The sequence below is a fragment of the Trichoderma camerunense genome (genome assembly GCF_050948025.1).
Source record: "Trichoderma camerunense strain CBS 138272 chromosome Unknown V8C40scaffold_2, whole genome shotgun sequence".
Taxonomy (NCBI): domain Eukaryota; kingdom Fungi; phylum Ascomycota; class Sordariomycetes; order Hypocreales; family Hypocreaceae; genus Trichoderma; species Trichoderma camerunense.
In genome coordinates this window covers 847,532-875,436 of record NW_028145368.1, presented here as the reverse complement: position 1 = coordinate 875,436, position 27,905 = coordinate 847,532, and the positions used below count along the sequence as shown (strand labels likewise).

Here is a 27,905-nt window from a genome sequence, read left to right as displayed (position 1 = left end):
GAAGCATGTGAGAGGAATTTTTGTGATTGATCAAGACACTTGAGCTATTGAAGCAAGGTGAGATGGGATGCTGACACGAAGCATTAGGCAATCTGCACCGAGATGCGTGATGGGGAATCCAGTTCGTACACTAATACTCCTCTTGAGCAAGATTGATGCTTGTTTTCGTCTCGCCCATCCCGCACCACGACGACGTCCGGACGCCGGCAAGAATGGGCAATTGGTCATGATCCAAGTTCCCCCATGGTCCTTCTTCCCGGCGACATTCAAATGCCCGAGCCTTATTCTTCGTTCCCGGTATACTTTGCGCTAGCATCCAAGCCTTGCAGTAGCAGTGGCATTGACGCCGAAGAGATTCGGGCATCGCCCAACAGCTACGACGCTGTGCTGTCAATTAGTCACGGCCAAGCAGCTGTGAATTCAGCTGGGCGGCACACACACCACTTGCTAATCGATCCAAGCGCCGGCTTCCCCCTCAATCCTCATGTCTTCTTCTAGTCAAGTTTGCGGAAGTCATCGCCGACCAAGGGCAGATCGCACCGGCTCCTGTGTGGCCTTTGTGTAAGCCGGCTCCGAAGCCATGAGTGTTGTCGAGTATCAAGGGATGATCCGAGGGTAGGATTCGTGTTGCATTGTGCAGATGACGTGTAGAAGAAGTAAGTTTAAGACTAAACTAGATGAACACTTCACAACGAGGGGGACGTTTGAAGGTGCCCGGGAGCTGAAGTTCGGGGGCTATTGTATCGAATTGAGTGACCCCGTGCAGCTGCTTCGGACCCGAGCAAAGTCAAAGCTCTGTCCGGGAAGCTGTAAGCGAGGTTTGGAGTGTGTAAAAAGGAGCATCATGTGCTGAGTGGTGATGCAAGTTATACGAGTATGTTCGTCTGATGGGTATCAAATGACACCCCCAATGTTACGAAGCTGCAGCATCTTGTTGAAACTTTCACGGCTGTTGGAATAAGATATGAGATAGCGCACAATGTTAGCATGAAGTACGATTGGTTCCGTGGTCTAGTTGGTTATGACATTTCGTTAACACGTTTAACGCCACCGAAAAGGTCCCCGGTTCGAGCCCGGGCGGAATCACCATTTCTTTTTTTGCATCCACAGCATACTTCCTTTTTGTCTTTGTAACTGGAGAACTGAAAGTCGTCTTCTGTAGCTAAAACGCCAGCCATATTGATGGTATGAAGCGGAACACCGAGGGAGCGTAGAGTCATGTTGTAAAGCAGAATGAAGTCATGATAACTCAAAGCGTACCTCACCTCCATAACTCATATGAAGTAGACAGCTCAACGTAAGCTCTACAAAGTCATAAGAAAAGTCTATCTATTATTCCGTGTAGGGGAAATATTCCAATCCTCCCAACTCCATCCGTAAAACACAGAAGCAATAAATCCTTCACGAGTACCGCCAATCCCTTTATCCAACACTCAAGGCAAAAGCTTAGAGATCGTGCATAAAACCGACCGAACTTTTGGATCAGGAATGACGGTGTTGTCAAATAATGACATGGCGTAAAAGATGGCCGATTTGCCCGGATTTCTGCAGTAATCGTTCCTGAGGGCAAAGTATCAGCCAAACGTGTCGAGGGAAACAAGGATCGGGTTAAGGAATCAAGACATGAACTTACGAGAAGAGTGTGCAGGAAACATAATAGGGACTCGGTGCCACCTCTAGCTTCAATGAATTCACATTACCGATACTTGCAGACTTGTTAATACTTTGATTTGATGAACAATTATGATCTGAGGGGAGGATAGCATACACATTGGCGGGAAGCTGTACACAATCCTGGACTCTGTCTACGACGTAGGATTCTCCTTGGAAATTCGGCTCGGAATAGATTGTAGCCTTTTCAAATTGTTAGTACGTGTCAATAGAGGATGCGTATGTTGACAGCGGCTGAGGAATTCGAGAGGAGAGAGGACTCACCAGTGGGCCGATGGGGATAGTTAAGCCAACTGCAACAGTAGCAGAGGCTACAATACCTAGAAGTAGCTGGCTGAGATGCATTTCTGCTATTATATGTGACGAGAAGACTATAGGTGATTCTAGATATTCCAGAATATGCAATCAAGGGCACTAAACCCCTTCAATTATAGAACGGCCGTATGTGACATATATATATATGGCTCTGTATTTACTCTACCCAGTTTTTCTGTCGGTGTTTCACACGCCATGTATTCTTTTGAGATATCTGCATACTAAATTAGCAAAGCTTTATGGTGTTGACTGGCCGCCAAAAACATATCATTGAATGCCCGTGTCATGTATTCTCTTTTGGAATGTTCCGCCAACAGGCTTTCTGCTTAACACTTGGCGAACGGTTTGCATTTCATCCACATCTTTCTGCTCCTTATTGTCCAGTGTACTTTTTCTTATTCCAGTCCACTCAACTCCATCATTATGACTCCAAGAAACCGGGCATCGAGTCTATACTAACCTTGGGTTCGACAATTGACGCATACAAGGCCGATCAAATATAATGGTACCAATGTTAATGTGTTAAGCTGAATAAACATTAGGCATATGGTTAATAGATACATGACATCAATGCCAAACATGCTGAAGTATGCTGTCAGTATTTGTCTCTTCCACTCCGTGCGTCAAATCGCCACCCTCAGCTCCCCCAATACCAAGCACGCGAGTTTGCCACACTCATTTTTCTCTCAACATAACAGTAACCGTAGGGATTAGAATCAGCCCGATAGGAATGGATGCAAAAGCCCCTTACAAGGGATGCGACAGCATGGCCGTCCGCTTCTAGCGATACTTGCAGTACACTGACCGGCTCATCGAACTTGCAAAATTCTTAGGGCTGTTGGCATTTGTGAATAATTCGATGTGTGGAGCGGTACAATTAGCATCGCTTTCGAAGCACATGATAGTAATTAGCTACAGAAGATGAAAACACATTATTGGCCAAATATCGAAACTCACGAGTATAAAGTGCAGACTACAGGAAACGACCCATACGTCTGTCCCGATGCAACATGGCCATATCTTTCAGTCCTGATCCATTAGTAGGTATTCATTAGGCGTAAGTATACAATATCCATAGCTGCAATTACCTATTATCTGGTAGTCTTAAGCACTCGTTGAGGGACCAAATACCCAGCCTAGCCCCTGATAGATCTCGCCCGCTATGTAATGATGCCTTGCCTCTATATTTAGTGATAATGGCTATAAAAGGATGCAAAACTCTGCCATAAATTGAGGATAAACTTACATATTCCGCAGCAGCTACAACCCCAGATGCCGCTAGGATACATGAAAATACCTGGGAGAGATGCATAATAGCAGCTGTTTGATAGGGTCTAGAACTCAAAAAAAGGAGCAATTCTAACCTGGTGGCTGTTATAATTAGGGAGAGACAATGTCTTTTGCATAGGAATGCGAGAGATGCATACCCACTCCGTACAAGCGGCCTTTATAAGCTACAGTTCTTCCTCTTACGTGTACTCCCAATGTCTTACATGACGTTATTTTGCGGGAGATATTCACGGATAGACCAGCGAGCCATCAGGACTGATTGACACCCGAGACACGTTATGTGGAAACCCGTCGGATACTCTCATTCTTCTCTTCTCCCGCTTTTACATATCACGGTTCAAGGTCAAAGTTATGTAGCTGAGTGAAAAGTCTGAAGAATATGAACAGAATAAGTTGTTTGCAGAGATTATGCAGAGAATCACTTGGCTATGTGCAAGTGATTGCACTACTAATATAGGAGAGTACACTGAATCGGTGCAATCAAGTAGACGAGTAACCAACATTCCGTCAAATTTTCATCTTCTCGTAAAAGCTATGTCATTCCAGGAGAGTCTCATGATAAACAAACTGCCTCTCTCCCTCGTTATAATTCCGCCAATTAGAGAAAGTGGTGTCCCATATCATCCTCAAACAGCGAGAGCCCACGCGTTGGCTATAAAACAACCCTTCCCAGCCAGAAATTATTTCTGAATCTCTTTACAGAGGACCGACCGTACGTCAGTGTTGCGACGAATATTGACGGGGCTGTTAGATGTGGTAACGTAAAATATAGCGGTGCCCTCATCGCAGCTATTAGTCCTAGAGATAGGAAGGAAAATGAGACCCCATGTTAGTTAAGAAGAGAATGATCCGGCATATTCAGGTTGACCCACGAATATAGAGTGCAAAATCTATTAGGGGGCGAGTTTGGCCACAGTTTCGCGGACTGCACATGGCCATAGCTTTATTTTGCAAGTTAGAAACCACGAGGGCTTGATTTCCAATACAGTCTTGGAGTACATACAGAGAGCCGGTGACTTTTACGCAGGTTTCCCTGCTCCGTACATCAAATTGGTCTCCAGTCCAACCCAGACCACGATACAAGGTTACCTTAGCATTCTTTTGTTAATATTTGAATAGCAACATTGAGCTTATACAATAAGAAACGAAGGACTAACAAGGGGGGCCACAGGAATCTCCTCAGCGGGAGCAGCAGCGACACACGTCGCCAAAACACCGAGAAGAAGCTTGAATAGAAGCATGACTGCTGGTACAAGAAAAAAAAAGTTAAAGGGTTATAGTCTCAGGTTTTGTTTTCAGATAATGAAAGAAAACACGTTTATATCGTGGGGATAGAGATAGAAGAGAGAGGTGCGCGAAAACAAGAAGAAAGGAGTACACGCCCTTGTCATGTATATTTATATGCATGTACTCCGTACTTTTGTTCATCAACCTCAACTTGCTCCTTCTTCCAAGTCATGTCTCAAATTACGCTGGCCATGGATCGGGTACATCAACGATAACGCGTAGAGTGATGCTGCGGAGATGCAACTTCCGAGACATATTAGGTGAGAACGTTCAGCTCCCTTACATGTACTTTGCAGCTATCTTCGCCCTCCCTTGCTAGGCAGCTAGTTAGCTGCTCTCGGATCTCGTCTTGCACTCATCCCTCTCCCCCCCCCTTTTTTACGGAAGCTAGCTCAGCTTTCTCCCTTTATTTTCCGTCCTCTTATAAAAAGGGAGAAGATATATTTTTATCCACGTACGAGTAGAGAGAAGCATCATGCCAATTTTACAGAAACTACCACCAACGCGTAAGAGATCAATAGCTTGTCGTACATAGCTGTGGCTTGCTTTGGAAACTACAGAGGGTCTACACCAGTTAATTCAGTACTGACGTTTTCAGGCTTTCATTGTGCAAATAATAGAGATTCTCTGTCTTAATATGACGATGTCATCGTATAAACGATTGTATGATATTATTCAGCAGTCAACACTGCCAACGAAATCCAACATACCAAGTAGGCGCGTTTCCCTCCTCGGCATTGTAGCAAGCTTAAAAAGATCCATGTTATCCATCCCATTTCCTTCCCTTGACGCCGATACTATGCAGAAGCAAACCTAAGCTACCAAAGCAACATGACCATGAAACTATCTATCATTAGAGGGCTGGTCCTCAGTCAAAAACTCCAGCTGGGCAGACGGATCATCCACCCCCGTCAACAGATTATGTGTATACTCATTCGCCAGGCTGTTCCCGGCCGTCCACTCATTGCGGCGCCTGTGAATCTCATTCATACCCTGACACGCCGTCTCAGCAATATAATGCAGCTCATCGAGAGTATTCGGATTACAGTTTGTGAAGACGCCGTCGATGCTCTTCTGCCATCCTGACGTGGTGTTTTCCACGGCAGTCTGATACGCGTTGGTATCATAGTCTGTCACTCGCACAACCCCCGGTCTGTCTGTCACTCGGTGGAGGAGATAATCTTCTCTCGAGTCTTGCGGCAGGTATTCAACAGGCTCTCCAGACGGTGTGGGAGGCTGGCAAATTCCCATGACAACTTCAACAAAACGCTGGGAGAGGCTGCGAGCGAGGCCACAAGGATCGACGAGGTCAAATTCTGGAGTGGTATTAACGTCTTCCCTGATATAGAGATCGTAGGCGAGGAACGACGCTCGGCAGATGCGCAGGTTAGGCATGGTGCAGCGCAGCATCATGGCCATCCAGCTGTCATCCTCTTCCGGCCGCTGATTAGCGATGCCAACCCACAGAACTTTTTTAGAGTTCTCGTTCCAGTCGCGCGATTGCTCCGTCTTCAGGTACACTTCGTTGAGGTACAGCTCCTCCATGAGGGCGCCAAATGCTTCAGCGAACCGTTGAAACACGTCTGGAGAGATTTCCACTCGCTTCAGCTCCAGACTAGTCAGATTTTCGAGCATGATACGGGGAGGCGGCAGCACACGTGCTCTCCACTCATCAACGGGCATCTGGTAGAACCTCGTCTGCTTCAGTCCTCGAGGTGGTCTATCGTCATGCTCCATGCCGATTATGCACAAGGTTACCAGGTGCTGTGCATGCTCAATAATGTTCCAGAAGCACGACCCAAACATGCTCACACGCGGCGGGTCCGTTTCGTGCCGACGGAGGGCAATCACCAGGTGCTCCAAGACGGCCACAGTGCGCATGATATTCATCACGTCGCTGGGGTTCATCCAGAGGTGGCATACGGCGATGTCGGTGACATTCTCCAGTACCAGAACCTTCATAGAAGCCGAATCTTCTTCCGGGCGCGAAGCCAGCGCCTTAAAGGTGTTGGCAAGGATGATGGTTGCGGCGTTACAGTGTCGGCCGACCAGTTGAAATGGTAGGCTCAGTCGCAGCCGTTCAACCTCACGGCAGTTGAAGAGTAGAGCCTCGATAGCATCATAGTATTCCTGCTCGGTAAACGACATCTCGCCCATGCAGTAGAGGTTCTGGAGGGATTGGCAAAAGTCCATCATCCAAGGAACGCGAGCAAAGACTGTGTTTAGAAAGTCGACTTCCACTGGCAGACGCAGAGCCCAGTTAGCCAGGCGAATTCCTCGCTGATCAAATCTGAGAATCTTACTTTCATCGCGAAGAACCATCAAGTCGATATAGAGGCTCTTGCAGTGATACCCAACCGTCTGCAAAGCATCGGTCCGAGGTCGGCCAAGTCGGCTGGTCTTGCTAAGGCGCGAGAATTCAAGCTCGAGGGTGCGGCATGCGTAAGGCTTAAGGATCCGGTCAAAGGCTTGACACACGAGACGGAGGTCGAGGATGCTGTTCTTTGGGCCTGCTTCGACGCATTGCAGCAGTATGGCGTCGACAATCTCGGGAGGCAGGCGATTCATCGCGTCGTCTGGTGGGTTGGAGGCGGGGGGTTGAAGGCCAGAGCGGGATGCATCTGGGCCTGGAAGGAAGGGAATGTACAGCTATAAGCGTGTAGCGGGTTAGTATGAGAAGCCGCTGAGTTGGCGAGCGAAGGGCTGTTGCGGCGATGGGAAATAAACAGGCTGCATATATCGAGGTTCACTTGATTGGCGATGACATGACTTGATGCAGCTCGGGAGTCTTAGCGTCGATGGCGCTACCCAGGAGATGCTCGCTATCTTATCGGGGCCTTTTCTTATGTCATGGCCTACCCTGGAGTTTGATCGAGCGCGTGGGGGGCAGTTGGAAGAATTATTGCGGCGTATAATATGCAGCTGTGAATAAGAGAGAATATGTAGAAGATGAACGTGGCTCTTGAACTTCAAAGGGATGTTGTTGTATGAGAATAATAAAGAAAGAATAGGTCAGACGTGTGAAGTCTTTCGATGGCGGATTCGCTGATTCACTTTTAAAATACCTAACGTTAGTATCGTACATACAATCGAGGTCGTTATGAATAGATAGATAGTACATGAAGACGCTTGGCAATATCAGTAGCAATCCATTAGCAGATTACTCCGTACTAAATACGCACCGATAGTGAGTATCTACGACGAGACAAGCTTATCATGTGAAAGGCTCAAGTCAGCATCGCTCAGCTACTGTGAAGCGCACCAAAAAACGTTCCCCAAAAGCTGCAGCTCGGGAATGGCCGTTCGTTTGTACAATGTGGGGCCAGTGGCGGATGGCGGCCGCGACTAGCGGCATCTTGCAGGCGGATAAAGATAGAGAACGCTTTATCTTCACAACGGCTAAACTCCCAATCTTTATCAGGGGCAGCACCAGCCCGTTCCATCCTCTGCGTGAAACGCGCTGGCAGGTTCATCAAATAATACGAACGGGAACCGACACATGATCCTGTACTCGTACGGGTTCGTCTGGTGTCACGGAGCACACAGCAGGGAAGGGTGTCAAAGGCGTCTTACTTCAACCTCAACCTCAGCTTCGGTGCATGCAGAGAGGCAAACAACGGAAATTAAACTGCCGATGACAAATGCTTGAAAAATAAGCTGCGACAAGGCCGGCGTCAACCTTTGGCCCCGTGACCCTCTCTGGTTGAAAATAAGGAGAGTGGAGTGAAGAAGCTGGACAACTGGCTGCGCCCGGATCTCTTACACGTATATACTCGTACGCAGCATGCCGAAGATACGATGAAGAAAACGAGACATGACGAGGGCCACAAGGAGAGAAGGCAATTTGCTGGCTTTAGCGAGATTTTGTCTCGAGACGAGAATCAACATTCCGTATAGCAGAGCCCGTCAGGTCGGAGCCGTGGAAAGAGGAGGCCAACCGCTCGCTCGGCTCTGAGGTGCCGGAATGAGGGACGCTTGCAAGGCGCGAAACAGCAGTGACGGCAGCAAATTTGCGGTTATCGATAGGAGCCGGCACGGGAAGCCGAACGGAATTGTATTGGATACCAGGCATGATACTATACAGTTGCATGACTGACTGTAGAAGATGAGAGGTGAAAGATGGAAGACATCACGATCATGCAACAGCAGATGCGTTGGTGTTGAGGCGCAGGGCCACAGATACAAATGTCCAGCCACACACCCGATGGGATTGCATGCAGAGACGGCTGCTAGGACTAGGGGCAGATCTCACCAGCTGGTGGTGTATGGAGTCATAGAGCTAGCAGTAGAGCCCTCGTACAGTACTCGTACAAGTACAGGCTGAAGTGGTGCGTGGTGACTCGGTCGTGTCTCGTCTTGTCTGAATTGAGGAGGTTTCATCGGTCTCTGCGATAGGTCGTGGCCCGGGCCCCGTTAAATCCAGGGACGGCGCGCAAAGTGCCTGGTCCAAAGTACCTCAGGCCCGTGCAGATGTACCTTTGACCCCTGTCATGTATCGCCAAGTCTCTGCAAGCGTGGCCCAGGGGAAATCGGCACGAGTTGCGGGGCGCAATTGGCGTCTGTGATTGGCGAGCCCCCTCGGAGCTCACAGCTGGCTTGTGGCGGGAGCTTCCATTTTCTTCTGCCAAGGAGGGAGCCTTTTTTTCTTTCCCTTTTGCTACGGCAAATCGGCCCCGTGAGGTCGGGGCAAAATCAAAAGGAAATGAGCGTCAGCAGTGAAGCCGTCGCAGATCAGATAGAGGATGCCGAATCGACCCGCGGGAAAGTGTGGGCGCCGACGTTGCGTGGCTCTTCCGATATTTGGTGCGGAACCGGAGTACTATTTGTACTTGCACGTACGCAACGGGAACGCGGCACTAACATGGTCAGGTCCTGAGTGCGGTCTGAAGCAGAACAGCGCTGAAACGGCCCCCTTTGGTAACGTTGAAGCTGCCGCATGACATGCTCCCGCTCTGCGATGACACACTGGTGATGTTGAGAGCACAAGGTAAGAGTGCGCAGGAAATGAGTACGAGTACATGTCTGGCACGGAAGTATTTAGCTGCAATGCCAACGATGACGACAGCGCCCTGCAGCTGAGATAGAGGAATCAGAGACAGAGTGCGCACTATTGTAGGTAAAGATTCTTGGCGAGGGAGCCGACGAAAGAAGAAAAACAAAAGAAGTCCATGTCTCTGATGGTCACATGTACAGAACAAAGTAACTGTAGTTCCGTACGAGGCGGAGAGGGGGTGCCACAGCTAACCTTCTTTTTATTCGTGTTGCATCGCATACTCGTACTGGACGACAGCATCGTCATTCTCGTAGCCGAGGCGGTGGCTGGAGGATAAGGTCGCTAGGGCAAAGTGATTTTCCACCGATTCTAGACTAACTCTGGTCTGGGCATGGTCCAGTTGCTTGTAATGGTAGTATTGGCAGCTTCATGAACTCAATTGCAAACAGCGGCGCTTCCCGTGGACAAAGTACGAGCAATTAATTCCCCCATTCCTTCTACTGTAATGCTTCTTCACCTTCACCATCCTTATCGTGCCATCATCACATCGTGCCCCCCTGAAGAAAAGCATCCGCTAGCTCGAGTACCAGTAGCGCTTCGTAAGGGCGATAGACCACGGACTAAAGGCTCCCAGCACCTTGGCGCGCATCCTGGATGGGGAATAGGGCCGTGACAGCGACCGCCTCCATTACGACATTGTGCTTTTGGTGGGCTCATCTCACGATGCTGCTGTTGCCTCGCCTGCGAGACTCAGTTGAGTCGCCGCCATGGCAACGCCGGACACGGAGTGCTGTTGAGGAGGGGGAAGCACGAGGCATTGTCTCGCAGTACGAGCTACAGTACAGAGTCCGGAACACCCTCAACAAGCCACGTGAATCAGCGCAACGCAGCTACTCGTGCGAGTGCTTGCTTCGTCTTTCCATGACATCAAGATACGTCCGTTGTGCAGAAGAACAGAGCTTCAGCCACGCGAAGCCAGCTGCACGCGGTACGAAGTGAGTGCGGTACGGTCTAGCAGCCCGCGTCTTTAGCACCAAGTAAAAGTACCGACCAAAGTAGACATCACCAAGACAAGCAGCCGAGTCTCGCCCTCTTCTCCCCCCAAAGAGACTCCCTTTGCATACATGATACGGAGTAGAGTACATACGAAAATGCCCACACCACCATGACAGAAACCCCCCCGCCAGCCCCAAAATGCCCATCCCTAGTCAATACGGACAACTCGGCGATGGTGGTGCCGGCAAAGCCTGTGATTGGTGCAACCCTGGTGCGTGTCTGGCCCTGACGGGTCCTGAAGCCTATCAGACGCCGCGCGAGCATCTCAGGCACTGGGGCCGGATGTACCCAAGCTACTTTGGGTACTTGGGGTACTTGAGGTACCTGCATGTGGACGGCGGTACTTTGCCGTCGCGAGAGACAAAGGAAGGCCCAAAAAGAAAGAAGCAAGAGAAAAAAAAAGAGAAAAAAAAAAGTCGAGGCCGGCCATGCACCACGTTAACCCCATGTCATTGTCCTAGCGGTAATCAAAAACCGTCGCCGCTTTCCCATGGTCTGTCGTCGGCCTCGCCCTTGCTTTCTCTTATTTAGGTGACGGCCCTGACAGCTGGCAAGCTCTTAGCCTCTTCTTCCTCCCTCTCTCCCGCCTTTGACCACCAGCAAAAAACTTCGACGCATCCTCGACCGGGGCTTCAGTTTCTCTTCTCTCAACTCCCCATCCACCGCATCTGCATTCAGCATCAGCATAATAGCCTTGTCTTCTCTGAAGCCATCGCCTCACGCCCCCGTTCTTGGAGTTGCTCATTTGCGGTCTTTGTGCCCTTTTTTTCTATATCTCTTAACTTGATACCCTTGTTTGTCAGCCAAACCGCCTTCAAAATGCGATCCTCCGCCATCTTCGTTGCCATTGCCGCTGCTGTGGTGTCGGCCCAGGTCCCGACCTACAAGAGCGCTCTCAACATGACCATTGACCCCAACTCTGTTGCCCAGCAACAGCGAGGTAAGCCATTTTCCTTTTCTTTTTTGACCTTTTTGTCGTGGAGGAGTAATCCGCCGCGGAATCACGCCAAACGCTTGAGCGAGGTTTTGCTTTGTTGTTTTTGATTTCACCGTGTTTGGCGCGAGAAAAGGCTGCTAACATGATTTTAGCCGTGTGGTGCCAGGCTCAGACCAACACCTGCCAGGTTCTTTGCGACAACAACGCCGATGAGAATGATTGTAACCAGGTGGGTTTGCCCGCAATCGCGGATCGATCTCTGTGCGGAACAGGGAACATGCGCTGATCCATACTTTTCTCGTCACAGGCTACTCTGACGTACGACTGCACGTGCGCTTCCAACAGCTCTGCTCCCGGTCTCCAGTACTACACCCAGACCCTGCCCACCTTCATCTGCGAGCAGCTCTTCTCCAACTGCATCCAGACCAACGCCGGCAACCAGGATGGCCAGAACGCCTGCAAGACCAACATCCAGAAGCTCTGTGCCACCCAAAGCCCTCCCACTGCCGCCGAGATTAGCAGCCTGGACCAAAGCAGTGCTCCCACTGAGACCACCTCTAGCAAGGGTGCCTCCTCCACTCACCACACTGCTGCCACCACCACTGCGCCCCAGTCTGCTGCTAGCAGCGCTGCCCAGTCCAGCACCTCCAGCGGCTTCGCTGTCGCTACCCAGGGTCCCATTGGCACTGGCGCCTTTGCCATGGCTGCCGCTGGCCTCATGGCTTACGTTCTCTAGATGTGACGAGCCATTGAGTCTAGTCTGAGCCGCTGGCTTGTTTTCTGGGAATCCCAGTCCCCGGTAATGGTACGCAATCTAGGAAGGAAGACGAAGGACACTGGGTCGATGCTTTGGTTGAGAGGCTTCGCTTCTCTGTAAACCCAATTTGTTATCTAGTACACTTTTTGTTTGTTTCCCATCAGAAACGTGATATCACCCCCTTAACGAAACCCGAGACGACGAATATGATCGAGGGCATAATGATGGCTGCGCGCGTTTTACTTTTTTAAACCTTGTTTCCCCTTTTCTTTTTTCCTTTTTGTTTTACAAAGATTCACCTCGTGGATATTGCACTCTGATGCATGCCATTCGGTCACCTTTGCATTTAATCTGTGGAAGGCGTAGCAATGGTGGCCGTCGCGTCGACTCTGGAGGAGGGGAGAGCTTTTGAGTTTGCTTTGAGATTCTAAATTTCATATGGCAGAGGCGAAGGGGAGTAGGAAAACTGTCTTGAGCAATAGAAGAATGCGAAACATTCTTTTACATTTTGGCATCTGAAGTTTGTGATTGTATATCTGTGATGTGCCGAGTAAATATTTGGCATGTGCATGTGTTGGTATTCACAACATGAATCTGTTGTGAAGCATGCCAGAGTACTCCAATAATCCCATTTCACAGTCTACGATGGCGGCATATTTATCGTCACGGAAGGTAAAGAGGCTACGCATGTAGTAGGCATTCAAACCATGATCCCATTCATCTGTCTACAACTTGGTAGTTGTCTGTCTGTATACACCCAATGCCTAACCCAAAAAAAGGGCCCAAAAATAGTAAAACCGCAGAACAAATAGATTAGCCCGCAATTGGGAAATCACATTCACACGCCGTATCATGCCCAGCTTGGTAATTATTGCCAAGAACTGCTTTTTTGTCCTTCGCCCCCATCGTAGCCTGGTTTTCACCCTTCCTGTTGTTCAGGGTTGGTAGAATAGACCTTGCTTTTTAACGCTGCTTTCCCACCGTCTATAAGGTTTGATTGAAAACGCTCATGACTCATCCAAAAACCAAAAAAAGAAAAAAAAGAAAAAAAGGAAGAAGAGAGTGGTGAATTAGATGCCGTTGGTGCCATTGGTGCCCTTGGTGAAGGAGACGGCAAGCTCCAAGGCCTGGAGCACGTCGTTCTTGAGGTCCTCGGCGTCCTCGACACCGCAGCTCAGGCGGACGAGGTCGTCAAAGACGCCGACGGCCTCGCGCTGGTCTTTGGGGATGCCGGCGTGGGTCATGCTGCTGGGGACCTCGCACAAACTCTCGACACCGCCCAGGGACTCGGCGAGGGTGAAGATCTTTGTGACCTGGCAGAAGCGCTCGGCGGCGGCGTGGCCGCCGCGGATGCGGAAGGAGAGCATGCCGCCGCCCATGCCTTCGCGGTGCTGCTTGAGGGCGATGTGGCGGTGGGGGTGGGAGTCGAGGCCGGGGTAGTTGACGGCGATGACGTGGGGGGAGGCCTCGAGGGCGTGGGCGACGGTGGTTGCGTTCTTGCTGGCCTCGCGGGCGCGCAGGTGCAGGGTCTTGAGGCCGCGGTGGGCGAGCCACGAGTCAAAGGCCGAGGGCACGGCGCCGATGGCGTTCTGGAGGAAGCTCAGGCGGGTCTTGAGGTTGTCGCTGTTGAAGGCGGCGACGCCCATGACGACGTCGCTGTGGCCGTTGATGTACTTTGTGACGGAGTGGACGACGATGTCGGCGCCCAGCTCCAGCGGGTTCTGGACGTAGGGGGACAGGAAGGTGTTGTCGACGACGACCAGGACGCCGTGCTTGTGGGCGACGGAGGCGACGGCGCGGATGTCGACTAGGCGCAGCGTGGGGTTGCTGGGCGTCTCGATCCAGATGAGGCGGGTCTGGTCGGTGATGTGCTCGGCAATGTCGACCTCGATCTCGGGCGTGAAGGTGACCTTTACGCCGTGGGCCTTGGCCACCTGGGTGAAGTAGCGGTGGGTGCCGCCGTAGACGTCGGACACGGAGATGACATGGCTGCCGGCCGCCAGGCTCTGCAGGATGGTGGCCGTCGTGGCGCTTCCGGAGGAGAAGGCGAGGGCATACCGGGCGTGCTCCAGGGCGGCCACGGCGGTCTCGAAGTTGTCGCGGTTGGGGTTGGACGACCGCGAGTACTCGTAGATGCCGACGGGCTTGCCCACGGCCGACTGGGCGAATGTTGTGGACAGCGAGATGGCCTCAATCACGGCGCCCGTCGCGGGGTCGATGGGGGCGCCGGCGTGGACGGCCAGAGTGCCAAAGGCGTGGACGGGAGTCGGGGGCCGCTGGGGCGTGGTGACGGGGTCGGAGGTCACAGGAGGAGACATTGTGTGTGAATGGTGGTTTCGAACTTTGTGTGAAGTTTGTTGTGTGAAGAGGAATTAGAATTGGGCGGTGGTGAGAGAGATCCGAGTTGATCTCAATCGCTCCCTAGGTGTAGTTTTGGAGGGGCTGATTTTTTTTATGCAGGGTCTGCTTTCTTTATCTTATCTGCGGCAGCTCGGGAGATCCTGGAAAAAAGAAATCGTGAATGCAAAAGTGCCCGAGTGGAGATGACGTTGGTTGGTTCAAAGCTCTTCGATCTTTGCGACGCGAGAACAGGCTCAACACGGAATATATTTATCAGATTCTTCACAATGGAGGAAGAGGTGATCGGTGAAGAAAGAGGCGTTTTATGTGGACACGGGCAGATTTCTTTTTATAAAAGAGCCAGCAACCTTTCGAAAAAAAAAAAAAAAAAATTATTACTCCACTTCAGGGACGAGAGCAAGACAACTCTAAAAATGGTGTCATCAGCCGGGCTGGTGGGTAATGCGTCACTGGCTTCGTTTCGGGGGGGCGTTCTGTAGGGATAGAATGGCGAGCCAATTCCGAGGGGGGAAGCTCGACGCCCTTTTATGTAAAACGAAAAACAAAAGGCCTAGATGGCACGCAATCCGTCTTGCCGTCAAATTGCTTCCCGCCCTTGCAAATCACATCATCGTTGCTCGAAACAGGCGGCCTTTGTAATACGGCCTGGCCCCCCCTAGCCATAGTAACTGTATGTAAGCCACGGTTCAATTGCTAATATGGCGCCGCATTTCGAGATACTTCTGTGTCATGGCGTATGCAACGGCCATCGCTGGCCTCCGTAATCAGGAAAAGCCCGACCGACATCCGCACCTCCATTACAACAGAGCTGTTCTGGTTCTATTACAAGTCGAGTAGTATTTGTGTCTTTGGGGTAAGTAGCGGCGGTCACTGGTACCGATGGGATGCGACGCAATGCGATGGGGCGCGAGTTACTGATACCTACCTTTTGCGATTCCGATCTGTCATTCAGCTGGAATCTCACCGCCCCCTCCAGAGTCAATTAGATCATCAGTGTTCTGGGGGAATCAATCAACCACCCCTCGTTTTTGCTGTATGTACTGTAGGCGATAGGTGAGTTATTCGATCCGGTTTCCGATAACCTGGATGTACGAGAACCGGCGTCTGGCGCCATTGCGACACGGCGTTTTCAGCACGGCGTTTTTATCCCCAACTACACATCGTCCAGAAGTATAACACGGGCTTTACATCGCGGAGTTTTGTACAACTCGAGCCTCTATCGCAGGACAGAGCAAAACTCCTGCGGCAATGAGTGAAGCCGAAGATAAGGCCATTATTTTCACTATTTCCTTGCCTCGCCTGAGTCTGTTTCAAAGCACGAAATCTTGGGGGCAGAGACTAGCAGGATTTGATATCGGCCAGCGCCGGCTCACCGAGTGGAATCTCTTATAAATCATTTTTATTTCACAACCGGCGATTGTTTGACGAAATGATCATGCGGAAAGGGAATTCCCCACGTCGGCAATGCTGGTGTTACATGTACGGGTTTGTCTGTAGGAAGCATTCACGTGGACTGCTTTGAAGGCCAACGTGTTGTTGGGTGAGACGTACCTTTGCGTGATTGTGCATGTGCTTGTTACGAGTCAATGTTGACCTACGACACGCACCGCTATCGCGAGATCCTGCTGGCATGTCGGAGTGCGGCCCTTGCATTTGCAGGAGAGTGCATATACATGCTACCTGTCCCATCTCACAAACGGGCAAACAAACAGAGGGCGAGAATCCGGTCGATAAGCACAGTCATCTATTGATGTGATACGAATCCCATATCTCTGATACGACTGTGTGAGCTGGCATCCCACAAAGGTACTTAAACATGCGAGTCCTACCTTTCACGGACTAGGTATCTGTTTGAACTCTGCAGGTTCCTCTGCTCGCTTGACAGTACATGTACCAGTGCATACGCTCCGCATACGCCTCCATAGCCTAATGCCCGGGTTGGTAGGTCCTACGAGAGAGGTAGGTTCTAGGGTCAAGTAGCCTAAAGAAGAAGTTCATGGAGTTGGCGATACTAATTTTTTTTTCAAGCCTAGACTGTGCTATCGATTGAACTTGACTGCTAATCGAGGCACCAGGGGCTATTACTAAGGGATAGTGCAACTAAAATAGAGCTCAATAGCATCTCATTCATCAGGGTTAGCACTGCATGTCTTGGTGGTCAGTCGACCCTTGAAAGAGGTTGCAGTGCGTCGATCCCGGCAGCTAGCCGCTCACCTTCCGCCATCATCTTCGAGAGCATTCCGCGCCCATGGCTAGAGATAAGAGATAACAAATACACTGCCATGATTTGGCAGCCTTCCATCAACTGACAGTCTGACACCCATCGGGAGGAATGCTGTGGCATGTTCCTGTCTACTCCGGCCCATCCACACACAACACGCCGCAGTACTCCGTATTTACTCCGGTACCTGTTATTTTACTCCTTATATGGGGTTCTCCTAGGGCTTGCCAGACGCTTGCTTGTCGTTATTTTGGAGCCGCGAGAACTGCAAAAAAAAACTCCAATAGCAATCTCGCTAATCGTGGCTGCCGCTCATTAAGCTTGTATTGCTTTGCTTTTTCCGGGAATAGCAGTCAATCCCATCTCGTAGCCCTCGCCATGTCCTTTGTAATCTCACCAGATACGTCATCCTTGATCCTCTCTCACTCACGCGGCTGCAGCGCAGGACGGGCGGTAGTTCGACCACACAAAAAAGACGGCCCGGATGCCGCGGGTTATTAGCACCTGCTTCGGAGAAACGAGCGCCCGACCCATTGCACAGGAGCATCCCGTGTGGCAGTGCTTATTAACCAAAAGAGGCTCATGTTCTTTTGCTGCGCCCTCGTACTCGTAAAAACATCGCCATGCAGGCACTCGCCCCTCCAGACATCGATATCCGGGTGTTTGAAGCAACTATCCGTCATCGGTTTTAGCATCACGTACTACCCTTCATTTTTAGCTCCGGGTCTCCCAGGCGCTTCCAGCTCCCAGCCTTTCAACTTCGCCGGATGCTGCACCATGCGCATGTAACGACCCGGAAAACCACGTCGGATTTCGCGATCTATCCCCTACACACCATCTAGCGACCACAAGCCATCTCTTGACAGGCCCGCGTGGGCAATGCCGCCTGTGCGTGGCGCATCTAGAACCCTTGCTGCACGTCTTCAGCGACGTTAATACCGAATTCCTCAACTCTCCTTATGCCTCCCAGACGGTCACACAAAAAGTCGCGCGCGGGGTGTCGGCGATGCAAAAATCGAAAGATCAAGGTAAGATGGAGAAAAAAAATCACTGGGGAAAAAAAAGTCCCCGACAATTCCCACCGCTTTCCCTCTCCGACTTCCCGAATGAGAATCTCTTCAGCGGCCTTGCGAATACACCAGACTAATGCCGCCGGCTTTTTCCTTTTGAATAGTGCGACGAAGTTCATCCACGCTGCGGAAATTGCTCCAAGCATGGCGTTATGTGCGATTTCGAGAGCCGCCAAGTGCTCGATGAACTGCATACTCTTCCCACCCCGGCCACTAAGAGTCCCCAGGCACCTGTGTCTGCGCCGTCTTCAGTGAGTCCGAGACCCATGACGGCGACGGCGACGACAACGACAACTGCGCCTACGATTGCGCCCACGGCAGCGCCAGCGCCATCGACGACAGCCATGCCTACGTACGATAATCGTCGAATATCTCCTTCGCGGCTTTCTCCCCCTAGTACGGTCTCAACGCCATCGCTCACGCTACCATCCGTCCCCATCACCACATCTATGACCAGGCAAGGGGACAGGCTCCTGGAATTTCAACTATGGCACCAATACATAACTAGCACCTCCAAGACTCTCGTCATGAATTCTCCAGCTAGTACGGATATTTGGCAGAAGGATGTCCCACGCTTCGCCCTCGAGGGACGGACCTACTTGATTGACGCAGTTCTCTCAGTGGCAGCTCTACATTTGCGCTTCAAGAACCCCGATGACAAAGTCATGATTGAAGCCTCCCATGCATATTCTGCGTCTACCTTGGCAGAGTATTGTAGGTCATTAAACAAGGGCATTACGGCAGAAAATGCAGACGCCCTGTTCCTCACCTCATGTCTCATTGCATTCCAGGCTACTGCGTCTCGGCTATTTGTCAAGGAGGATGGCGACCCGTCGGATCCAAGTGAACCTCATCGTCGATATGCATTACCCCTATCTTGGTTCCATGCTTTCCAGGGCGTCAAGACGATTGTGGCTACGTCGTGGCAGTGGATCCGTAACAGCGCCACTGTCAAGGTAGTCATTGACTCTCAGCCGGGCTTCATGCTTGACCTGAATCCGCTAGGCCCAGACTCCTTCTTTGGCCATCTTCTCGATGATTTGGATGAAGAGCTGGAACAAGAAGACGAAGCCAGCAGAGCGGCAACTAACCAAGGTTACTTCCATGCCGTCTGTGTTCTCAACTGGGCCCACAAGAACCAATACGCTCCTTCAGCATTGGCCCTTCCATCAACCGTTTCACGGCGTTATGTTGAACTTGTTGAGGCTAAGAGGCCTCGTGCTCTAGCTATTCTCGCCTGTTTCTTCGCGTTACTCAAACGTATGGATAACGTGTGGTGGTTAGATGATGTTGCTCGTCGAGAGGTTATGGGTCTTGTGAGCTTGTTTGAGACGGGTTCGAAATGGTGGAGGCACCTTGAATGGCCCATCCGCATTGCGCTCTGGGATGGAGAGGCTGATGCCATCCCGGCCGAGATATGGGGCGTGGAGCGAAAGGAGAACCCTCCCGCTGACACAAACGTCCCATCCGCAGAGACGATACTGAACCACATCGATCTTATGGCCAAGATGATGGATAGGGCCCAAGGACCACAGTCGATAGAGTCGATACCTGTGGTGGGTGATTTAGGTGGCTTGGTTCCTCCGCCTCTCGACTAGTCGTTTTCGAGTCCTGCGTCGCAGCCAGAGTAGCTGTTTCAGAAACATACGGCTGTCGTTGTATTGTGGTTATTTGTCTTTGGCCCCCCTCTTGTTTTTTTTTCCAACAATTTTTGAGAACCTTGGTTCTTCAACAGTGGCGGCGTTGGTGTTAATGGTAAACACGAAAAAGATGTACCACCATGGATTTTTCTTTTTTCATTTTGATTCTTTTCTTCTTCCTTTTCGAAAGGACTTCTTTTTCTCTTCGCTTTGCCATCGTTGATCTTTACTCCTTTTTATATCCCCCCTTTTTTATTTTCACTGAAGCGTGCATTAAGGTCGCTCCTCACATATATCTTTTATTGGCGAAGCGTTATTTGGCGTTGGGAAAGGGATGAATGGACAAAGACGGTCTGATAATGGGGTTCGTGGCTAAGGCTCCTCGGAGCTAATTGTTTCATGTTGATACGGGAGCGACACGACACATAATACTCTCAGGACTCGTAGTGAGTTCTTGACGAATGTTGCCATGTTTTATTAGCCTTTGGGATTACAATACCGCTTGTGAACGTGTTGGGATGTGAATGTGAACGTGACAATGAGTGAATACGAATCGGTTAAAAAATGCCAATGCTTGTGAATCTAGACCCATCATTCATCTAACTGTGATGCTTTGATAACAAATCTCAGGACACTATATAGCAGTAATTGACAGAGCCGACTATGAAGCCACCAAGGCGCCAAACTCCAATTCCAAGAATCTAACCACACCAAACATCTTGTACCCTCTCTTTTCTTTTCTTATGACATTAGACTGATGCGTTGACCAGTTTATTTCTTCGCCTTCTTAGGTACTTCCTCCGCGATAATATCCTCAGGCTCGATTCCATCATCACGAGACCTCTTCAAACCCTTCATTTTCCTTGTCTGCATCTGGCTCAAGTCTTGCTTGCCCAAGTGTACACGACCAAGCTTGTCACCCATCGAATCCATGGTAACGTTCTTCTTTGTCCGCTCCTCGACGCCGCGGGGCTTCTTCATGGCCTCCTTGAGCATGGCCTCGTCTGCCTCCTGCATTCGCCCGACCCGGAGGTCCATCCGGGGGCCGATCTCCTCCACCTCGACGCGGGGCAGCTTCTGGCCGCTGCGCTTGGTGCTGATGACATAGACGCGGATGTGGATGGGGGGCTTGGCGTCGCCCTCGCCGGCGGTGTCCTCGGCGGCGACGGAGACGATGTACTGCAGCCCTTCGACGTCGATCTTGTCCGAGGGCTCGCCCTTGAAGAAGTCGATGAAGAAGCTCTTTGCGAGGGTGTACTCGTTGGGGACGGGGCTCTCAAAGGCGCTGCCGGCGAAGAGGATCATGGGCCGCATGCCAATGGCGAACTTCTTGGTCTTGAACTGCGAGATGGAGCGGTAGCTCTCGTTGTCGAGGTACAGCTCCAGCATGTCGAGCACCTTGTGGCTGAAGGTGCGGATAAAAGTCAGCGAGTGCGGGCGCTTCTTCTGCGTGCTGCCAAAGACGAAGAGGCTGGCGTCGTTCTTCTCGGAGAAGAACTCGATGGAGGCGGCGTCCTCGAAGGGGTGGATGGGGTTCTTCTTGGTGAACTTCTTGGAGAGGGGCTGGCGCATGGAGAAGAGGTCGTTCATGGCGTCCTGGACGACCTGGGAGCAGTTGTTGCCGCGGAGGAAGAGGCATGTCTTGGGGTTCTCGACGGCCTTGGGCTCGCGCTTCTCGAGGGCTCTCTTGGAGCGGGCGTTACGGGGTTTTCTGGGGAGGAAGGATTGCGTTAGATGATTGTTGTTCAGGGGATTGTATGGATAACTCGGAGTATATTGGAGAACTTACACTTGACGAAGCATTGTGAAATTGAGCAATGGCTTGAAATTGCTTGTTGCATACAAATTACACTCCAACCGCTGAGATGCCTTTTCTGACGAGCGAAGAAAAAAAAAAGTTCAGGTAGCTTATCGATAGAGCAGCAGCAACAGCACGCAGCACTGCATAGAGCACCGCCACAACTTAGCCCAAGCACATGAAAACCATTCGATCATTCAAAACAGCACCGCCACACCTGTCCCGTCCCGTTTGTTGATACCCCACAGTCACGTGCAGCCCCTGAGTCTCTCAGCCCCCTCCAATCCCATTGCTCCAACAACAGATTGACGCTTACCAACCCGGACGGACCGGCGATAGCCTCGGTAGGCGCCTGGCATTTCCCCACACAACAAACCCAGCCCAGCGTTTCCTCCTGCAGGTGACGTGCCTGGAAGCGCCTGTTTAATTCTTTTCCCTGAGCCGGAGCCGCTGTAACTGCTCGTCCTTGCTTCTTCCCGGCAAGTGCGTCTTCTTCTCGTGTCCACTAGCCAACGTTTGGCGCATCACAGCCGCGGCAGAGCCCAACTTGATTATCACATCCTTGGTCACATCCTTGGGTTGTTGTCGATTCGCCTTCCATCCCCTCTAATTTCATCCACCAACCTCCAACCTCCCGCCCCCAACCTCCTTTCTCCTTGTTTACAACAACAACAAACGACTATCGATCGACAGCTCGCGTGCGCATACCACACATATCGTCGCCAACATGTCGTTCATGGGAGGCGCAGAATGCTCGACGGCTGGCAACCCCCTGAGCCAGTTCCAGAAGCATGTTCAAGATGACAAGACACTACAACGCGATCGTCTCGTCGGCCGAGGACCAGGTGGCCAGTTGGGAGGCTTTCGCAGCTCGCCTGCCAATGCGCCCCAAGATGAGGTACGTGATTTGATACATGCCCAGTTGTTTTGTTTGTTTACGTTGACTTGGGATGCGCATTACTAATACGTGATCTGTCCCTGGTGTTGTAGATGATGAACGGTTTCCTCAATGGTGGCCCAGGTCTTCAACAAGAGTTCCCAACCTTGCCAGGCGGGCCCGCTGCCCACCTGAGCGCTGCCCCTATGGGCCCTTCGCCCGCGGCATGGGCACAAGACTTCAACGCCCAGCCCGGCATGGACGTCGTGCTCCAGGCATCGCCGAGTGCCCTCTTCAGCCCTGAGGAGTTTGCGCGCTTCCAGCAAGCCAACCCTGCCGCCGCTGCAGCCATGGCTCCTCAAATGCGAGGTGACATGTCTGCTGCGATGCCCCAGCGATCAATGATGGGCATGGGCATGGGCATGAACATGAACATGATGGGCATGGGTATGGGTATGGGATATGCTCAGCCCATGATGCAGCCGATGTACCAGCAGCAGCAACAGCAACCCGTTCAGCAACAACAACAGGACCTAAAGGGCAAGGGCAAGATGGTCGAACTGGACGACAACAAGTGGGAGGAGCACTTTGCTCAGCTCGAGCTCCAGGACAAGGAAGCGGCCAAGGAGGCTGAGGCGAATGCCGCCGAAAAGGAACTGGAAGACATGGACAATAAACTCCAATCGGAGACTAATGAGTTTGGTGACTTCGAATCCATTTGGAAAGGAATCCAGGCTGAGACTGCTGCTGCTAGGTCGATGGTGAACGAACAACAATACTTTGATCAATTCGATACCGAATGGGGCCAGGACCTCATGCCCGACCTCAACGGCATCAACGATTGGGGACGATTCGCTGACCCCATTGTCGAGAACTACATGTTTGAGGAAGAGAACATCTTCCGTGAGCAGAAGAATGCATTCGAGGAGGGTGTTCGAGTTATGAAGGAGGGAGGCAACTTGTCATTGGCAGCTTTGGCGTTTGAGGCTGCCGTTCAGCAGAACCCAGAGCATGTTGAGGCTTGGGTATACCTGGGCTCGGCTCAAGCTCAGAACGAAAAGGAGACGGCAGCTATTCGCGCGCTGGAGCAAGCCTTGAAGCTGGACCCCAACAACCTCGATGCCATGATGGGCCTGGCTGTTTCGTACACTAACGAAGGCTACGACAGCACAGCATACCGAACCCTCGAGAGGTGGCTGTCTGTCAAGTATCCCACCATCCTGGATCCCGCAAACCTGCACCCCGTCGCAGATATGGGATTCACCGATCGACAGCAGCTGCATGACAAGGTTACCAGTCTCTTTATCAAGGCTGCCCAGCTTAGCCCCGACGGCGAGCACATGGACCCCGATGTCCAGGTTGGACTAGGTGTGCTGTTCTACGGAGCAGAGGAATACGACAAGGCCGTGGACTGCTTCCAGTCCGCCCTCCACTCTTCAGAGCTGGGCACGACAAACCAGCAGGAGCAGCTCCCCCTGCTCTGGAACAGACTCGGAGCCACTCTCGCCAACAGCGGAAGATCAGAGGAGGCCATTGCGGCGTACGAGCAAGCTCTGTCCTTGGCCCCCAACTTCGTTCGCGCCCGTTACAACCTGGGTGTGAGCTGTATCAACATCAACTGCCACCAAGAGGCAGCCTCTCACTTCCTTGCCGCTCTTGACATGCACAAGACGATTGAAAAGTCTGGCCGCAGCAAGGCGTACGAAATCTTGGGCGACGGTGCTTCCGGTCAGGTCGACCAGGCTCTCGACAGAATGTCTGCTCAGAACCGAAGCAGCACCTTGTACGATACCCTGAGGAGGGTGTTTACGCAGATGGGCAGGAAAGATCTCGCAGATAAGACGGTCCCAGGCGTGGACCCGGACATTTTCAGACCAGAGTTTGAGTTTTAGAAGGCTTCTCCTTGTTTGAGCAGTCTTTTTTTGGCATTTTGGTTGAAACATGAAAGACATTATTTAGCGCAGTGATGATGGGGACGAGACGAAATGGTCTCTTTGGCCCAGTTACTTTACATTGACACAACTTGATAAAATTGTATTTATGATGAGCATATACTTGGAAAGAAGGAAAACAAGGGGGAAAGCCTAATGAACAAAGAGCAAATACATCGTTTGTTTCCCTGGGAGTCTAATTAGTTTAGGATGTAGCGGGCATGGGATATAGGACTTTTACACAGAATATATGTTGGATATGGAGATGTTGACTACGACTTTTGTAGAATGAATACATCTATATCTCTCTCTATACATCAGATATTATTGGAAACTTCTTCTGCTTATGCTTATGACATGGGGACTGCAGTGAAGAGATGTTCGATCATATGTAAGGGGTGGATACAAAGAACTACTAAATGTGATTCTCATTTGCGCCAGATGATCAGCTGGGAACAGATTCACATGCATTTTCGCATCATCCTTGCCTATGTCTTACTCAATTCACAAACACACATCTCCTTTTTAAAGATATAATTTTTCATATTCACGGCAGCTTTTATACATTCGCGTTGCATCCATGTGCCTGTATCTCTCATACAAACGATTGTGTACTTCCCAAAGGAAATGAACAAAATTTTGCTCATTGGATTCACACTCTACCACCTGGATGGAGTTCTGTTGGGGTCTCTCCTGAAAATCAAGATATCTTTCCTCCTTACTAAAAACTTCTGCTGCTGCAACAACTATTACTGCTACTGCAGTGTTATTACTACGCTTCTCCTTTGGACTTATTATCTCATGCTTTTACGAAAGAGCAAACATGTGATCGGGTAATATGAAGGTTGACGCCCATGTCACTCCAACGAGCTCTGAGAGATATAGTAATACCTCACCCTCACCTCCTCAAAGTAACAAAGAAGACCCAGCCCAATCTCATTTTCAAATAGTTCACGCTCAGTCACGATCCGCAGAAACAAGTATCTGGCATATTATTCAATAAGAGCCCACTCTGTACAACCCCATTGGGCAGCCTCACCGCTATAAAATCAAGAAAAAGAGAAACAAAAAAAAAAGAAAAGCCCTAAAATGCTTGCTTCTCTGTCTCAGTTGCAACATCATGGGCACACACCCCTTTCCCCCCTCACTTGTCTGTCGTACTTGTTCAATTCTCCCGCAGGATCGGGCCAAGCTGCCAGAAAAACTAGCATTCCCAATTCTTGGGCCTTGGGTAACTCAGTCCCAGTCTCCCCCATCCAGCAAGCAAAAATTGCACGCCCCCCTCGCCTCGCCTCCTATCTTTTTTGGTACATCCTCCTCCTCCACCGTGTCTCTGGTGCCGCCGCGGTGGCTCCTTGCTTCAAGACACATCACTTCCCCCCCTCCGATCTCCTGCCCACAAGTGACAGAGGAGACAATCTCGCAAAGTTTTCCGCGGAGAATTCCGGTGCTGGGAGGGGTATGTAGATCAAAAACGTAATTATTAGTTATTGGCTTCGCGAAAGGCCTAGAATGTCCTTATAATGCGGGCAAAATAAGAACTGGCTTTAAGGTTTAGCCACCAGAGGGCCGAGAACCGAGTATCAAAACAAGGCGCAACGACAGCCGTAGAAGAGAGGGCGAAACCGGCCAACAACCAAACATGAATTTGTCCACTAGCCCACAGTTTGCCGAATTGGGGGTGTCCCAAGCAGCCTCTTTCTTTGCGTCTGAGACCTTGGCGACAGGACTGGGGTCGTCATAATTTTGACTCGGCACAGTCTCAGATCGTTCGCCGCAAATCAGACCGCCGTTAATTGGTCACGGGGAGGCGTGACGCGAAGAGACGGGTGACATTCCCCCTCTCGGGACGAAGGACATGTGGCAAGCGGGAGAGTATGCTCATCAAACATCTCTTAAATGACAAATATCATTTGCCGTGCACGGGCTGCCGTCTTTTGACACGGGATGAGAATAGGTATTGCATCGGGAGCCTCACAGCTCACCACAGCTCGCTCCAATCTCTGTACAACGGTTCACCCAAACCAAGCCAAATCAAATAGTTAGTTGGCCAAGGCCGGTCCGTGTTTCACAGGCGCGCGGTGAGGCGGCGCCACCTCGAGAAGCAAAGGGAGCGCGTGGGAGGTTTGTGAAGCACAGCATGCCAGCTATATCCTGGGCCTCGGGCCGGGGAGGCTCCTGTGATATCACCACTCTATCAGCACCGTACCCCTGTGCTGCACGATTCCAATCTCAACCTCGTGTCTGACGGCGCCTCTGTGCCGTGATCCTGGGCCGTCAAGATGGCCGGACGGGAAGGATACACGTCAATGATATTGGCCCGCGTGTGATGAGCGGCTGAAATTGTGACCCTTGTCTCGGTCCAAGGCAGCTGAGGGGGAAAATGACTCTGGGCGTGCTACTAGATGCCGCCCCAGCCCTCTGGAGAAGCAAATATTGTCCCCAACCAACAACATCTCAGCTGTTGGCGCATCTAGGTGGTATGCAGCCGCCAGATTAGTTCCTATCGTTGCCGGAGCCGGTCGATCCATCTGGCAGTAATCCTGGACACGAATCCACCTCAACTGAGCTAATTTGTAGATCTAGACTCGGTACAATAAGCTTGTTCCCATCAAGGCCCTGCTATATGTGAGCTCAGACAAGCGTGTAACGACGGCAGAAGTATGAGAGCACTCAGTGACGAAGAAAGGGGCGAGTAGTTGTTTGGTCGTCTTCGGATGCCAGTGTAAGTCACTTCTATCGGCCCGCCTCCGAAGCATATTGCCAGCTAATATCAGCCAGACTGCTCATGAGTACCTTGATAGATTTTCCATAAGCCTGGAAATAAACTGCCCTTGCTGCACTACCATTATTTGCCTTTGAGATGGGTTTGTCACATGTAAGACTATCTACTGTCCGAGAACAGCAGTTGGGTCAACCAAGTGTATACGGGTCCAGTGGTGGCTTTCGACATCCGATCCCGCACTTCTTTGAGACAAACAGCCAATGTTGATCTCTGCTGTGCAAAACCCCAAGGAAGGTATAAGCATGGACCTCTCTTCAGATGTCGTGAGCTTGTTTTGTACTCATATATGTAGGTGGCGTGCCGCACAGAGTCACGGTGACCAATGGAAAAAGCCACCACAAGGGAGCCAGGACGATGCACTGTGGTGCCTGACATCACGGCTTGATCTGATCATGTATTTGCGGATCAGGTACCGGGGATCCTGTCCAAGCCCTTTGTATCGTAACCCTTACATACACGGCCGCATGTTACTCTACAAGTATCTGTATGCTTGTTCAATGTCATTGGGATTCCGATTCATGGCTACTACACGCGATTGGAGGACCAGCGTTACATCCAAGGAAACGTATAGGTGCGGCTCCGTCCTTTATTGCGGGTATCAAGGCGTGGTTCCGTTCAAGTAGCAGATTGCGATAAGCTGCAGGCCGCTGTTATTGCCCCATCTGGCTTGCTTTTGGCCATGGCACGATTATGATGATGGACAGACCACGTCTCTTACTTACATCTACCCCGTACTTGGACCTAAGTAGAGCCGATGCTGCCGGCGCATTGGCCTAGATTCGATCTGTGACGAGGCTTTTGATTGTTGGCCTTGATGGGAGAGAGAAAACTTTAACGAAGAGGAATATAACACGCATTGAAGCCAAGTACTCTATACTTGACAGCTTCTTGTATCTTAAATCCAACGGGTAGAGGA

At 51.0% G+C, this 27,905-nt stretch overlaps 10 protein-coding genes and 1 non-coding gene across 11 annotated transcripts; 5 read left to right on the top strand and 6 right to left on the bottom strand.

Moving 5' to 3' along the window:
* The first annotated feature begins 1,000 nt into the window (after window positions 1-1,000).
* V8C40DRAFT_t42 lies at window positions 1,001-1,086 on the top strand. Its single transcript has one exon. It is a non-coding gene; the product is annotated as a tRNA-Val (tRNA).
* A 347-nt stretch (window positions 1,087-1,433) lies between these two features.
* Window positions 1,434-2,016, bottom strand: V8C40DRAFT_261379 (uncharacterized protein; the record flags this gene model as incomplete). The annotated part of the gene is made up of 4 exons (XM_083219258.1): window positions 1,434-1,560; window positions 1,634-1,705; window positions 1,769-1,854; window positions 1,936-2,016. 4 exons carry the CDS (start codon window positions 2,014-2,016, stop codon window positions 1,434-1,436), a joined length of 366 nt encoding a protein of 121 aa, XP_083077695.1.
* A 1,716-nt stretch (window positions 2,017-3,732) lies between these two features.
* V8C40DRAFT_232495 (uncharacterized protein) lies at window positions 3,733-4,629 on the bottom strand. The gene is made up of 4 exons (XM_083213153.1): window positions 4,434-4,629; window positions 4,280-4,365; window positions 4,149-4,217; window positions 3,733-4,074 (listed from the first exon to the last, which is right to left on the bottom strand). The coding sequence occupies exons 1-4, from the start codon at window positions 4,515-4,517 to the stop codon at window positions 3,957-3,959; spliced, it is 357 nt and encodes a 118-aa protein (XP_083077694.1). The 5' UTR covers window positions 4,518-4,629; the 3' UTR covers window positions 3,733-3,956.
* Window positions 4,630-5,393: 764 nt separating this feature from the next.
* On the bottom strand, window positions 5,394-7,296 carry V8C40DRAFT_93128 (uncharacterized protein). The gene is made up of 2 exons (XM_083223627.1): window positions 6,867-7,296; window positions 5,394-6,803 (listed from the first exon to the last, which is right to left on the bottom strand). Exons 1-2 carry the CDS (start codon window positions 7,129-7,131, stop codon window positions 5,407-5,409), a joined length of 1,662 nt encoding a protein of 553 aa, XP_083077693.1. The 5' UTR covers window positions 7,132-7,296; the 3' UTR covers window positions 5,394-5,406.
* A 1,952-nt stretch (window positions 7,297-9,248) lies between these two features.
* V8C40DRAFT_232489 (uncharacterized protein) lies at window positions 9,249-10,003 on the bottom strand. Its single transcript, XM_083213152.1, has 2 exons — window positions 9,433-10,003; window positions 9,249-9,366 (listed from the first exon to the last, which is right to left on the bottom strand). Exon 1 carries the CDS (start codon window positions 9,860-9,862, stop codon window positions 9,671-9,673), a length of 192 nt encoding a protein of 63 aa, XP_083077692.1. The 5' UTR covers window positions 9,863-10,003; the 3' UTR covers window positions 9,249-9,366; window positions 9,433-9,670.
* Window positions 10,004-10,976: 973 nt separating this feature from the next.
* Window positions 10,977-12,812, top strand: V8C40DRAFT_232487 (uncharacterized protein). Its single transcript, XM_083213151.1, has 3 exons — window positions 10,977-11,552; window positions 11,702-11,778; window positions 11,857-12,812. Exons 1-3 carry the CDS (start codon window positions 11,432-11,434, stop codon window positions 12,283-12,285), a joined length of 627 nt encoding a protein of 208 aa, XP_083077691.1. The 5' UTR covers window positions 10,977-11,431; the 3' UTR covers window positions 12,286-12,812.
* A 119-nt stretch (window positions 12,813-12,931) lies between these two features.
* V8C40DRAFT_282420 (cystathionine gamma-lyase CYS3) lies at window positions 12,932-14,736 on the bottom strand. Its single transcript, XM_083221780.1, has one exon. The coding sequence runs from the start codon at window positions 14,622-14,624 to the stop codon at window positions 13,377-13,379; it is 1,248 nt and encodes a 415-aa protein (XP_083077690.1). The 5' UTR covers window positions 14,625-14,736; the 3' UTR covers window positions 12,932-13,376.
* A 3,048-nt stretch (window positions 14,737-17,784) lies between these two features.
* Window positions 17,785-20,135, top strand: V8C40DRAFT_232480 (Zn(II)2Cys6 transcription factor domain-containing protein). Its single transcript, XM_083213150.1, has 2 exons — window positions 17,785-17,916; window positions 18,063-20,135. The coding sequence occupies exons 1-2, from the start codon at window positions 17,848-17,850 to the stop codon at window positions 19,554-19,556; spliced, it is 1,563 nt and encodes a 520-aa protein (XP_083077688.1). The 5' UTR covers window positions 17,785-17,847; the 3' UTR covers window positions 19,557-20,135.
* V8C40DRAFT_93072 (uncharacterized protein) lies at window positions 19,648-19,984 on the top strand. The gene has a single exon (XM_083223626.1). It carries the CDS (start codon window positions 19,739-19,741, stop codon window positions 19,934-19,936), a length of 198 nt encoding a protein of 65 aa, XP_083077689.1. The 5' UTR covers window positions 19,648-19,738; the 3' UTR covers window positions 19,937-19,984.
* Window positions 20,136-20,164: 29 nt separating the features above from the next.
* On the bottom strand, window positions 20,165-21,504 carry V8C40DRAFT_232478 (rRNA-binding ribosome biosynthesis protein RPF2). Its single transcript, XM_083213149.1, has 2 exons — window positions 21,388-21,504; window positions 20,165-21,309 (listed from the first exon to the last, which is right to left on the bottom strand). The coding sequence occupies exons 1-2, from the start codon at window positions 21,399-21,401 to the stop codon at window positions 20,370-20,372; spliced, it is 954 nt and encodes a 317-aa protein (XP_083077687.1). The 5' UTR covers window positions 21,402-21,504; the 3' UTR covers window positions 20,165-20,369.
* A 217-nt stretch (window positions 21,505-21,721) lies between these two features.
* V8C40DRAFT_232475 (tetratricopeptide repeat protein) lies at window positions 21,722-24,523 on the top strand. The gene is made up of 2 exons (XM_083213148.1): window positions 21,722-22,294; window positions 22,387-24,523. Exons 1-2 carry the CDS (start codon window positions 22,124-22,126, stop codon window positions 24,163-24,165), a joined length of 1,950 nt encoding a protein of 649 aa, XP_083077686.1. The 5' UTR covers window positions 21,722-22,123; the 3' UTR covers window positions 24,166-24,523.
* The last annotated feature ends 3,382 nt before the right edge of the window (window positions 24,524-27,905 follow it).